Raw genomic sequence first — 14,257 nt, 5'->3', positions numbered from 1 at the left:
TCACAGGGGACCCCTCGTGGCTGTTCTAGTGTTAAACAAACGCCTGCACACAATCCTGGAGTCTGCAGGCCCGATCTTCAACGCCACAGAAGTGTCTGAGTGTGTGTGTGTGTGTGTGTGTGTGTGTGTGTGTGTGTGTGTGTGTGTGTGTGTGTGTGTGTGTGTGTGTGCGTGCGCGCATGCCCATGCATGTGTGTGTGTGTGTGTGTGTGTGTGTGTGTGTGTGTGTGTGTGTGTGTGCCTGTGTGTCTGATAGTGTCTGATGTTGCCAATGCACCTCCCAGAATGCACCACCACACCCACTGCGCTAGGTGTTTCGTGTACGAGCATGCGACACATTGACACTGTGTTATTTATGGGCTGCGTTTATCGCCCAAAAAAGGCTGTTAAATATTCTGATCATGTGTGTGTCCCTTGTGTGCGCTCAGTCGTGTTGACGAACCCTGCGTGTGGTTGTGTTGGCAGCTTATTGTGTAAGTGTTAACTAACAGACCGCAGAGGTGTGGTCCTGTACCCGTTACTCCCTCACACATTCTGTCTTTTGGTGCTTCTCCACTACCGTCTCGTACCGTACCAGAACCCATGCGCCCGCTTTGTTTTGCTTTCTCCACTGTGCCAACTGGGCCGTACCGGGCCGTAGTACCGTACTGATGTTATCTCCCCTTCCTGACTCGGAGCGAAAGGTACTATCCGTGCTACGAATTGCTGCATTTTGACATAATTCATGTCGCATTACCCCCCGTTGAGCTGTATAGCGGCACTTATTAAAGTGAAAAAACTGAAGCAAGATTACCGCAAAAAAAAGGACCACAACAACCGCAATGGAGTGCTCTTATGACGCTTTACTCCTCCTACTGTCCCGCCTCGCTCCAGGTCTGTCGTGTATAACGGAGAAGCGTTTCTGAAAATACGGTACAGGTAAGATACAATTACGTGCCGTCCTGTACCGTCCCGGTCTGGTCAATGGAGAAGACCTGTGTCCAGGTCTGTGTGTGTCCACAGAGGCATTTACACCCTGCTGTTAGGATCATTCCATTCTAGAATCAATCAATCAAATGTATTTATATAGCACATTTAAACATGACACTTGTCAACCAAAGTGCTTTACAGTACAAGTACTCCTCAAGTGTAAATAAACAGAAAATAAACAACCAACAGAACAACAGAGGAACAGAACAACACGTCAAAACAAACAAGACAGGAGTCAGAGGGAGTCAGGGAAACGCTAAGGAATACAAGTGAGTTTTGAGTTTAGATTTAAAGAACTCGATGGAGGGGGCAAATTTGATGGACATGGGGATGCTGTTCCAGAGGTCAGGGGGTGGACAGCAAAAGCACGCCCCCCCCCTAAACTTGAGGTTGACTTACGGGTGGTTAGAATGTTTCGTTAGACCACTAGAGGGCAGCACCTACTCACTCTCATGGATATGGGCATTGTTCATATGAAACAAAAAATAAAATATATAAAGTTTCTTCTTTTCTCTAGCACTGTGGCTGCCGATGGCATTGTTCTTATACAAGGTTTTAACTTACAATGACTGTTGTAGAGTTGATTCACTTACCGAGACAAATGTACTTACTGTAAGTCGCTTTGGATAAAAAGCGTCTGCTAAAAACCCTAACCCTAAAATGATAGGTAATGTCACGTGACCAGACCAGGCCATTGTCATGATATCTACATGTCATGTTTCAGCCAGTTTATTTATTTGTTTATTTAAAAGGGACAGTGGACAGTGATTGACTCTCCCTGAATTAGCTGGGTAGCTAAATTACATCAGCAGTCCCTGGGCAGGTAAATCTACATGGGAAATATGGCCTCAGATGTTATAAACAATTTAAAACTGAATTACAGGACATAGTAAAGTCACATGAAACAGAACTACAGGAAATAGAAACATCACAGAATTACAGGACATAGTAAAGTCACATAAAACAGAACGACAGGAAATAAAAACGTCACACTTCACAGTTCCTACTCATGTGACTCTGTTCACGTACAGTATACTTGTCATCTGTGGTGGATATAATAACAGCGTATAAATCTCTTGTCCCTGTGTCCCTGCAGTCAGACGTGGTCCACCAGAGCGTGTTTGAGCTGATCCACACAGACGACCGGGCCTTGTTCAGACGCCAGCTCCACTTCGCCCTCGACCCCAACCAGTTCGACACGGAGCAGGGGAATGATGGTACAGTACTGATGACGTACACAGCTGAAGGCATAGAAGCACCCTCGTGATCTGAGTAGAGAACAGCGAGAGGGAGAACGGCTGGGGGATTTGGGGATTTGCGGAGGCCAGTGTCCTATAAGAGTTTCTGTAGTTTGGGATGTCTGACTGACAGATCTATGTGTGAGAGAATCCTGGGCATTGGGCATTTAAAAAAACAAAACAACAACAACAACATGGTGTTAACATTGTCTTATTGTTGTATAGTTGTATACAGTATATCAGTCATGACAGGTCAACGACACCATACCGTTTTCCTTAGAGAGACATTAGAAAATAACTGTTTTAAATAAAGTTAAAATCAAAATGGTTCACAGTAAGAATGTGGTAACACCATCATACGTATGTTGGTTTATGATTGTCATTCGATGGCCATCATCCAGCATTATTACATTGTTTTAATCATGGGTTGAAAATACAGTTAGGTGGCGTAGTGGGTAAAGCGTTGACCATTTAACCGCAGGGTTCCCGGGTCGATTCCGGCCGCGGACATATCCTCCCTCCACTCTCTCTCTCACCCATCCTTCCTGTCATAATCTATACTGTCTCTATCAATAAAAAGAAACATATAATAAATAACTTAAAAGAAAATACATCAACATTGTGGCACGGTTGCCTGTGGACTTTATTGTTGTGCCTACTGAGATACAGGATGTGTTCAGGAAAATTCCTCCCATGTGTTTCATTCATCGAGATGTGTGAATGTCCTTTTTCGTTTGTGTGGTTTGCAGGCATGCAAAGCAGCAGCGACATCACCAGCAACATCGTGAGCTACGACCCCCAGCACATCCCCCCCGAGAACTCCTCCTTTCTGGAGAGGAGCTTCTGCTGCCGGTTCCGCTGCCTTCTAGACAACTCCTCTGGCTTCCTGGTAAAACTCAAATCAGAAAATGACAACCCCCACACAACAACAAGGCTAATACAAATGCACTAGACTAGTCCCTTTGGTTTGTAGTCGGTATTGTTATTACGGGTTAACACTAGAACAGCCGTGCCTTTTTACTTACTTAAAGAGCCGCCTCGAGGGGTCAAATGACAATGCTCAAGCTGCTATTTACACACAACGACCACTAGTTGGCCGCTTGTAAATTAGCCTGCTTCCTACACAGAAAAACTGCAAAATAGCTTTATATTAGCTTATCCTGATGTGATTTTTGAAAATGTAAGGATGCTGGGTGGTAGAACGCACATATCTAGGAAAAGTCATGAAAGGAGGGTCCTGAAATTTGATTGAGTGCAAATATATAACACTTTTTTTACTCATGGCTGATTAAGTGTTAAGTATATCCTTTACATATGATTTTTTTGCTCCACAATTTATTTGGTGTTTTTCTTTTTGTCTTATTAATACACAGATCGAATGCCTCCTAATCTTTCCTCTATTACTTTTACGTTTAGGCCCTCAACTTCCACGGTCGGCTGAAGTACATCCACGGGCAGAACAAAGTGTCAGACGACGGGACCGTAGCTCATCCCCAGCTGGCTCTGTTTGTTGTGGGGACGCCCCTCCAGCCCCCGTCCATCCTCCAGATCAGGATCAAGACCATCATGTTTCAGACTAAGCACAAGCTGGACTTCACGCCTATGGGCATTGATACAAGGTAATGCTGCAAGCTACTTAGTCATAGTGTATTTAATTAAATATGCATGGAGAAAGTACGACAGTAACAATAATACAAGGGTGCAAACCTGTGATCTTTTTTGCCGTTATAGACGTTTTTACCTCAAAATAGGTCAACAATTTCTTGTCAAACATGTTCTTTGTTTTCAGGCAAAAAAAAATGTTGGCACCTTTTTGGGCCATCACCAGTTTGCATCAGTCACAAGCATATCTAACGCTATTCTTTTGTGGTTTTCCCAAATTTTTTAGAGGGAAGGTTGTCCTGGGATACAGTGAAATCGAGCTGTGTATGCACGGCTCCGGATATCAGTTCATTCATGCTGCAGACATGATGTACTGCGCTGACAATCACGTCAAAAGTAAGCCTCTCGTCTGTGAATCAATACTGCAAATACTGTTGTTTTAAGATCACCAGTGCAACATTATCCAGTGCAAATTGTACCCTGAACCTGTTATTAAGAGGATCCTTGTGTGTTCTTCCCTCAGTGATAAAGACAGGCGAGAGTGGCCTCACCGTCTTCAGACTCCTGACTAAAACAGGGATCTGGGTGTGGGTCCAAGCCAACGCCCGACTGGTGTACAAAGGAGGCAGGCCGGACTTCATCGTGTGCAGACAGAGAGCATTATCGTGAGTAGAATCGTCGTCACGTAAAAACACACACACACATAAATGGATATAAAATGGTAAATGGACTGCAGTTATTACAACGGCCTCTCATTCACCCATTCACACACACATTCACACACCAATGGCGGCAAGCTACCATGCAAGGTGCCGACCCGCTCACTGGGACCAATTTGGGGTTCAGTGTCTTGCCCAAGGACACTTTGACCTGTGGCCAGCCGGGGCTCGAACCGCAGATCTGCCAACCTTGTGATCATCAGACGCCGGCTCTACCTCCCTCCTGCACCACAGCCGCCCACACACATCTTTATGAATGTAGGAAAGAACTCCATAAAAGTGAATGAAATGAGGAAATATTCACCCCCTCCATTTTGTCTTCACATCCAGGAACGAGGAGGGGGAGGAACAATTACGTCTGAGGCGATTGCAGCTGCCCTTCAACTTCGCCACTGGGGAGGCCATGCTCTACGAAACCGGCATAAACCTGGACATAGCAGACCCCACCCAGGGCAAGGCCTCTAAGATCAGGAGGATGGCTGAGGAGATGTCTGTGGACCCCGAATCCTTGCTGGGCTCCTTCCTGAAGCAAGACCAGGTGGCCTACCGTCAGACCGACAACGAGCAGCTCCCCATGTGCGTTCTGGAGGGCCAAGCCTTCAAGGACAGCTACGCCCTGGTCAACGTGCCAGGGGACACGTGGCAGCACACCACGCCCAAACCCAAAGTGGGCCTCGTCAAGGAGGAGGCCGACATGCAGGACATGATGGAGACCCTGCAGCAGATCATAGGGGACAGCAACCTCTGCTCCACTCTGGACGTGGACCTCGTGGAGCTGAAGGACTGGGAGAACACGCTGTTGAAGATGAGCACCAGCAGCAGCTGCGACATGTCGGACGACCTCGACGACATCCTCAACAACGACATCCTGTCCTACGTGGAGGAGAGCCTCTTTAAGGAGAACGGACTAAAAGTACCTGAGCAGCTGTGCTCGTTAGGGATCGGGGACGGCAACCCTTTGGGCGGCGAGAATCCTCTCAGGATGGACGTACCGGCGTGCCTTTCGAACATGGACCTGCAAAACCCCATGGTGCCTGGGAACCAGAGCTTCAACTGGACGGTGGATCCACACACACAGAGCCAGTTCCCAGGAAAGGGTGGCCAGGGCCCGGTTGAGACAGAGAGACTTGTCCAGGGCATGATGAGACTGACACACATGGGCCCTCAGATGGGCTCTGTACCGATGAACGGCCTTCCGCTTCACCAGACCGCCCCAGACCACACCTTCCCTCTGTCTCTCGGACTCGGCTCAGAGCTCGGCGCTCCAAAGAGCCTGGGCCACAACAACCTAGCGGCCTTCAACCCTTTCCATGTGAGCTCCTCCACCCAGACTCAACAGAACCAGCTGAGGCCGGGCCTTCAGACCTCCCAGATCCAGCAGGACAGCCTTCGACCCGGCTCCCTTGGGCCGATGCAGCTAGGCCCTCAAAGCACTGGTAATCAGCTCCATCCAAGTCTGCCAATGATCCAGAACCACCTGCAGCAAGGGATGCCTGCTCAGTCATTGGGTTTCCAGGACCAGAGCTGTGTGAGCCAACTGAATCACGTTGCCGCTAGTCAGGAAAATCAGTGGCTCCCCTCCCTCCCCGGCTCAAACATAGCTGACCAACAGAGTATTTCGAATCAACAAGAAATAATGCTAGATCCCTCTCCAGCGAACTGCCTTCAAGGACACTTTTCACTTCAGACCCAAAACAATATGAACCAGAGACAATCTTGGCAGCAGCAGCAGCACCAGCTTCAGCAGCCGCTACCCGCTTCTTTACAAAATGGACACCCACACATGGGCAGCTGTTACAACCAGGTGTCCGAATTCCAAAGAGATCCCCTTCCCACCGCCCAGAACTCTCAGGCCTGCAGGGCCATGAACAGGCTTCAGAAGACCCCTAACGTAGTCTACCCTCCCCACGGAGAGCTGGGGACCCCCCCTCTGGTGCCCTCCAACAGCTGTATGTTCGGGAACACCCCCTCGGTCCCTGTTAACGGGGTGCTCTTCGGCAACGCGGGGCTGGCCCCCCAGAACCACCAGAACCACCAGAGCCCCTCGCAGGCGTCCTGCTACTTCCAGAGGAACCACAGCAGCCCCATCGTGGGCTCGTCCGCCATCCCTCAGGAGGACACCAACGTCAGTCCTCTGTCCTGCCAGCTGACGCCTGGTCTTACCACAGAGAGCCTGCTTGCGCAGGAGCAGTACTTCAGATGCAACGAGCAGACACAGGTATGAATGAATGAATGAATGAATCTTTATTTCGAACATTATTTAAAAATAAAAAAACGAATAACTAATAACTAAAAGTACAGGTATCACTGTTCGAAAGGGAGTAGGATGAAGCCTAAGCTTATCATGTCCTACCCCTATCCCTCACTTCCAAGTGAGAACAATAATACTTAAATTATATAATCCATTGATTAATACATAAATTACAGTATCCACAGTACTGATAATTTTCCATTCTTAATACTGAAACAACACAAAATAAATTAATAACAAACATCAGTATCCGCAATGTAATATACAAGAAAAAGACAGAAAACCACAGCTTAGGTATGCTTTCCACCTGCGTAGTTTCAGCTGTAGAGAGTGTGATGAGCATGAAGACGATTTATGTGTTCAATATTTTTTTAGTATTTTGAAACATGTTGGGCATTTAATACTTAAAACTTAATGGGTCACTCGCAATGTTGTTAGCATGTTAGCAGCTAAATTGTGGTAATGGCCCGAGTGTAACCCACCGCCCTGATAACTATATATCTGACTTGCAACAAAAATAAAGGCTTGAGATGAGTTAAACCGTATGTGTTGCGGTGTTGGCTGATACCTGTCTGAGTAGATCTAGTTTGCGTATGGAAGACGGTCATAGATCCCCTGCTTAGGTCATTGATCCCCTGCTTAGTCTCTGACATATTTTTGTTGCCAGTAGGTTTAGCCTTAAACTATCCAGGCAACACTGGCCTGGTGATAAACCAAGGAAGTTATGGTAACACATTCGTTGCAAGTGCCCCAATATGTCATTGTATTGTTGTGCCATTTCCCATTGTTGCCGTTTTATTTAGAGAGGTATTATTGAATATCGTAACCTGAGTTTAATTGGTCTATATCCCTCACAGGTCACAAGCCGTCCAATGGAGGAAAACATGTCCTTGCCCTTCGTTCCCCTGCCAAATGGAACCACATATTTCTCAGAGAACAATCAAACCAACTGTTGACACTTCTAAACGTATGAACCTGCCTGAATGACAAAGTGGTCCCTAAACATGAATAGATCCAGAATGACGGGTCTGGAGATTCAGAATGACGGGCGGGTCTGGAGATTTTTACCCCCATGAAAGAATTCCCAGAATTCTCAGAAATCAGAATCCACTTCAGTGTGGCAGTTGGTTTCTGCAGTGATCTGAAGGAAAACGAAGCAGAGAGACTTTCCATAGTTTCCTCTTGACCATCTTTGACTCTTGTTCTTGCTCCACAAATTGTGCTCCATTTTGATATATCATATTATAACAAAGATATTTTTTATCAGAATGTAACAAACGATAACATGTATTCACATAGCATTTGTTGTTATCGTTGTTGTTGTTGTTTTTGAAAAATGCATCTTTTATATTTTTGTAAGTTTAATCAAAAAACGTGTAATTGAGCCAGTTTTGTCTTTTCCGTTTTATTTTGTTATGTGTCTCTACTCCTCCTGCGTTTGTATTTGCTTTGCTTCCATTGGTTTAAAACACTCAAGAAACAGATGGACGCATGACATTGGTTAGAGTGAGTCCTTTGCATGCATAAAACCCACATTTACCCATCTCAAGTCAGTGTATGACCTTCTTGAAGCAGGCCGTTGTTCATTATTTGAAATGCTGCAATCATGTGTGCCTTAAATGTATTACATATTTTTATAAGGAGACCTTGCCAAAACCAATGGGATTGATTTAATCTCTACCGCCGAGGCACAAAATAAGAGTAACATGATCCTGTATGTATAGTAGATACATGTACACCTTGTCCTCCATTCAGTATCAACATGATATGACTGACTCCGCAGTTCAAAACATAAGTACATATTGCTAAATAAGTGTAACCTATTCACTATTTGTATAGCAATATTGATTGCCCTCCTATTCGGTTGTTAAGTCTGACGTCAAACGTGACGTTTAGCAATTTACGGGTCCAAACCAGAAATTCCCTGCACCAGAGTACCAGTGTACGACAGCGGTAGAATGACAGTTCAATCGTTTTTTAGACTCGGATCTATTCATACAACAAGGGACACAGCACTTTCCCGTTTTCCCCATATTGTCAGCGTCTTTGAGCCTCGGAAAAGCGCTATATAAATATAATGAATAATTATTATTACTGAGGCATTTCGAAGAGAGCGCCTCAGCCAACTTTGGACCCGGAAACACGTCACGACTTAACAACCGATATGGCCTCCCCTATTTGGGAAGACCTTTATACTCTTTAATTGTTTTGGTTAATTTATTGACTGTATTGTTCTGAGAGTGCTGTACCTGTGCCCTGCAGCAATACAAGGAAGTAATCCAGTACGGCAGCTACAGTATGGGAATGACCGTCCATGTCATTCAGTATGGATTAAGTGTATTCCAGGGGAATCGTGTGCTTTCACAAGTGGTTTTCTGTTCCTTTTTTTGTGCTTTTTGGGTTGGGGGGGGCAGGGGGGGGGAGACACCAAGTGCCTTAGACTTGTTTAATTTGTGAAGAGACATAAAATGTCTCTCTGTTAATTAACGTTTGGTTACTTGGCTTGAATTTGATGAGAGTCACACAGCCCTTTGGTTTTGGCCGTTTAAATCTATCGTCATCAGTTCTAATAATCACGCCCAACTTTGATAATTCTCAGATCCAGTCGGCAAAGTGTGTGCTGCTTTTTGGTTTGTTGCAACCTGTGATGAGCATCATCACCAATGCCCATTTTCAAAGTATACAGTAATCCTTTCTGCATGCTTCTGATGTTGTCACACTGGGAGCCACAGGCTCCTGTCTACATGCAGTATCATTGTATTATGTATTATTTTTTTATTTGTCTATGTCATGTCACATGGCCTTTATAAGACTCACACCAATGATGTGCTTTTGTACATTTTCTGCACAGCAGTTTTGTCTATAAATCTTTCTTGACCTGTTTCCTCAGCATAGCATACGATATCTCGTGGCTTTTCTCTGCCTCTAACAATGTATCAGCAGTGGCTTTTTATTTTCTTCTCAATTGATATATTTCATCTCCACATTATTAAAAACGTTTTTAATGACTTAATTAATTTGTCTTTTGGATTTATTCGTCACAAAAAGTGACATCACAGCATTGATGAATTCAAGAATAGGTTCATTTAACTGTAAACACTGTCACTGTATTTAGCCACTAGATGGTGCATACTGACTGAGTCTAGTATTTAGTTTAGGAGATAATACACTCACCTAACACTTTATTAGGAATATTATACTAATACTGGGTAGGGCCTCCCTTTGCTCTCAAACAGCCTCAATTCTTCGGGGCATTGATTCCACAAGATATTGGAAACATTCCTTTGAGATTCTAGTCCATGACGACATGATTGCATCACGGAATTCTTGCAGATGTTTCAAGATGTGAATCTCCTGTTCTTCTACCACATCCCAAAGGTGTTATATTGGATTAAGATATGAACACTGTACTGATTGTGATGTTCATGAAACCAGTTTGAGACAACTTTTGCTTTGTGACAAGGTGCATTATCATGCTGGAAGTAGCCATTAGAAGATGGGTGCATTGTGGCCATGAAGGGATGCACATGGTCAGCAATATGTCATGGTCAATCAAGGACCCCAATTGAAATAAGCCAGTGGCTTTCTTGGGTTTTTATCCTGTTAGTTGACCTTGTATGTAATATGTACTTTCATGTACCTACTTCTGCAAATCTTCTAATAAAGTTTTCAATCAATCAATCAATCAAACCAATTGACAATACTCAAATAGGCTGTGGCATTCAAGTGATGATTGATTGGTATTAACGGGCCCAAAGTGTGCCAAGAAAACATTCCCCACACCATTACATCACCTGAACGAATGAGACGGTGGTGGTGTTCCTAATAAAGTGTTCAGTGAGTGTATATATTTTCTAACATTTTAGATTTAATTCCACAGATGAATGGAATTTCACTTTCACATTGGATCATGTTGGATAATTAGTATATGGTATTTAATGTGTTTAACAATAATACCGTGGACATATACAGTACATTGGCATGAAAGGCATTAAGGCAAGGGAAATAACAGTTGACATTACTGTATTTCAGTCTGCTGTGCATACAGTAACACTATGGTAGAATGCAAGTCAAACGTCTTTGAGCTGAGGGTTTTTATATCATTTATTTAAATGGAATTCACAGAATGAACATCTCGACTCGAATGGACCATCTGCATAGGCCTACATGGTTGATTTATTTCTCAACCGCATAACTAATGCGCTAGTTCTGTAAAAAGACAAAAAAAAGTGACCAAATGAAACGATACAGTACATGAGGATGCAGACCCTAACCCTAACCCTGAGGATGATCTCATCACCATGCTCCTTGCGCGCTCCTGCTTGCCCCTTTGGGTCCCTATGCGCGCTCCCGAACTACCTGCGCGCTCCCGGACCCCAGGTCTCTGCTCCTAGCGCTAGCGCGCTCCCGAACTACCTGCGCGCTCCCGGACCCCAGGTCTCTGCTCCTAGCGCGTTCCCGAGCCACCGGCTTGTGATCCTTGGGCGCGCCCCCCTCGACAGACAGTACAGGCCCATGGTCCTTGCGTATGGAGGACCAAGTCTGTCTAAATTAACAATAAATATATAGACACATAAATGAATGTATGAACAAATAAATGAATAAATACACACAGTATTGAAAGACAATACAGACACAGTATTTACTAATGAAAGTGGAAAACAAAGAATGAATGCGTAAAAGAATAAATAAATATAGAAATGTATTTCGTTATACTGTGTGTATTCATTCATTTATTTGTTCATACATTCATTTATGTATCTATATATTTATTGTTAATTTTGACAGACTTGGTCCTCTGCACAGATCCCTGCCGGTCGCCTGGGCGGTCCCCTGCGTGTGTCCCCCTGTGTGGAGGCTGGAAGGAGCGCGCTTTGGCTCGTACCACCAAGAGGAGATTTTGCAAAATGCATGAGCGAAAAAAAAAAACTGCAAAATAGTTCAGTGTCGTCAGGGCTTTGCCTTATAGGTCCTATTTGATATGATGAAATGTCACTTTCTCTCCGGGTGAATAAGGACATGGACTGGAATATCAGCAGCGTTTTTCTGCGTCGGGAATGCGAAGGACGAGGAGACGCACTGGCTGACACTTTGTTGGGACTGTCAGTGTAGCTATTCATATTCATATGGGGGGTTAACGCTCATTTAAACACAATAGAAGGCTATATCAATTGGCCCTACTCACATGTTTGTCAACAAAAATAATTTGTTGACATGTATTTGAAGTTGATGTTGACAAACATGTCTTTGAAGTTGATGTTGACAAACATGTCTTTGAAGTTGTTGACATTGAGCCACTCGGACTATTGATGGAGCGCAAAGCGGACTGACGTGATCCACCAGAGTCTTCAGGATTCGGACCCAAACGTGGCTAAAGACCCTTTTTGCTCATGGACACACAGGTCTAGTTGGGGGAAATAGACATTAGAGACTGAGTGGTTTTTTAACGTCCTATTAACTCGTTTTGCTCCAGTGGCCAACATCAACATGTCCAACATGTACGCCGGACGTAAGAGACGCAAACCGGTTCAGAAGAGGTAAGTGACAACATGCTGAATCCTCTGTGCTGAGATGTCCCTCCTCAAACATGCCCGTGTCTCACAGTGAACCGTGGTGACAATGGCTTTAGAACAATATGAAGGTAGAGTATTATTGTCCCTGCACATTCTGGATGAACTGACATGTTTTCATTCACTACAATATCAGCCGCTTGTTTATATAATATCAGCCGCCCAAACTAAACACAGTGTCTCGGTGCATGTGTGTCTTCTTTTTGCAATTTGTCCCACATTACATGACATGACATTGTTTAAGCCATGAGAGCAACACACATATATTCTTATATAGGTCCTGGATAATTCCGTCAACACACTAATAACGCACTAATTTCATGAACCTAAGCATGAAATAACACAGTTGAAATGGCCATTTACTGTCTGCAGGCCTATGGGGAGAGAATTACCCAGGCAAATAAATGCATTCAAGTGCTTTGGGCACAAGTGCAATATTGCTTATCACATATTGTATTAATTTCCCCTTCTCCCTTCTCCCACAGTGTTTCTCATTCCCCTTCTCCCACAGTGTGTTTCATTGCCCAGTGACTGAGTGTGTGTTGTCAGACGTTAGAACATGATCACACCTCAGTGTTGCTAATTCGTGACACTGCATCGAAGTTCTTGTTTTGAAACGGCTGCAGGCTCTTTTGAAGCTTATGATATTCGGTTTAGGGTCTTGTAAATGTCTTATTGATAGAAAGGTATATTTGTAGGCGTATGTAGGCTATACGTAGTGATAAAACAACAACAACAACAACAACAACAAGAACATATTATTATTATTATTATTATTATTATTATTATTATTATTATTATTTATGTAGAATACATCATGAGCAATTATCATGCTTTTCAAAATGACAGGAAACACTAACAGACATGGCTGCTCGCAGTGAACATCCAATTCTAGGGCAACATCTCTGGTGGACATTCCTGCAGTCAGCATGCCAATTGTACGCTCCCTCAAATCTTGCGACATCTGTGGCATTGTGCTGTGTGATAAAATTGCACATTTTAGAGTGGCCTTTTATTGTGACCAGCCTAAGGCACACCTGTACAATAATCCTGCTGTCTGATCAGAATCTGGACATGCCACACCTGTCAGGCGGATGGATTATCTTGGCAAAGGAGAGGTGCTCACTAACACAGATTTAAACACATTTGTGAACACAATTTGAGAGAGAAATAGGCCTTTTGTGTACATAGAAAAAGTCTTAGATCTTTGATTTCAACTCGTGAAAAATTGGAGCAAAAACAAAAGTGTTGCGTTTATATTTTTGTTCAGTGTAACTATGCTACAAAAAATGCATCTGCAAATTGTTTAATGATTAAAATCATTAAAAACGTCATTATAGGGTTAGGGTAAAATATTAGATTAGTTTATCAGTCTTGCTTCTTACAGCTTTGAATTGATTCTGATTCTGGTGACTGTTCAGTTTGGCTACAAATGCAGCTGTAGGAGTGTAGCCTAATGCAGTAGGGCTATAGTTCCACATTTGGGAATAATATTGCTTGAATGTCTGTTATGCAGCATACGTTGTGTAACCTAGCATTATAGGCAGTCGCATTTGAAACCAAAATCATTTGGCTGGGCAAATATTTGGTTTTAGTCTATTTGTGAAATGTGTGTTTGTCTTACATGGCCTGGGGTGGTCCAGTGGTCTAGCACCACGGTCTACAATGTACAGTACACTATGGCCACGTCGGCATGAGTTCAATTCCGGCCCATTCCCTGCTGGCATGCCCTCTCTCTCTCCCTTCTTCTCCTTACTTTCCTGTCTGTCTTCACTATATCTGTCCAATAAAAGGAAAAACATGAGTGGGACTGCCCCACTCAGAAAAAATAACTCAGAGTAAAAAAATAGAGTAAGTGCGAAAGTAGCCTAATGGCGTCCAAATACATGTTCTCTTTGATCATAGAAG

General features: G+C 43.9%; 2 protein-coding genes across 2 annotated transcripts in view; both read left to right on the top strand.

Annotated features, from left to right (window-relative positions):
* The window catches only part of ahr2 (aryl hydrocarbon receptor 2), a gene marked incomplete at its 5' end in the record, with an annotated part of 75,203 nt that extends 65,445 nt beyond the window's left edge, over positions 1 to 9,758 (top strand). Inside the window, 7 exons of the mRNA XM_080527678.1 lie at positions 2,066 to 2,186; positions 2,957 to 3,096; positions 3,624 to 3,826; positions 4,096 to 4,205; positions 4,333 to 4,474; positions 4,859 to 6,746; positions 7,637 to 9,758. Of these exons, the coding sequence (XP_080383804.1) occupies positions 2,066 to 2,186; positions 2,957 to 3,096; positions 3,624 to 3,826; positions 4,096 to 4,205; positions 4,333 to 4,474; positions 4,859 to 6,746; positions 7,637 to 7,735 (2,703 nt within the window). The 3' untranslated portion in view covers positions 7,736 to 9,758. The remainder of the gene's footprint in view (positions 1 to 2,065; positions 2,187 to 2,956; positions 3,097 to 3,623; positions 3,827 to 4,095; positions 4,206 to 4,332; positions 4,475 to 4,858; positions 6,747 to 7,636) is intronic.
* Positions 9,759 to 12,275: 2,517 nt separating this feature from the next.
* The window catches only part of ahr1b (aryl hydrocarbon receptor 1b), a gene marked incomplete at both ends in the record, with an annotated part of 49,196 nt that continues 47,214 nt past the window's right edge, over positions 12,276 to 14,257 (top strand). The window contains one exon of the mRNA XM_080527677.1: positions 12,276 to 12,316. Coding sequence (XP_080383803.1) covers positions 12,276 to 12,316 — 41 coding nt within the window. The remainder of the gene's footprint in view (positions 12,317 to 14,257) is intronic.

Source organism: Nansenia antarctica (genome assembly GCF_963989245.1).
Source record: "Nansenia antarctica genome assembly, chromosome: 3".
Classification (NCBI taxonomy): Eukaryota; Metazoa; Chordata; class Actinopteri; order Argentiniformes; family Microstomatidae; genus Nansenia; species Nansenia antarctica.
The sequence above is the reverse complement of the archived record's forward strand: the minus strand, read 5'-3'. Positions and strand labels throughout refer to the sequence as shown.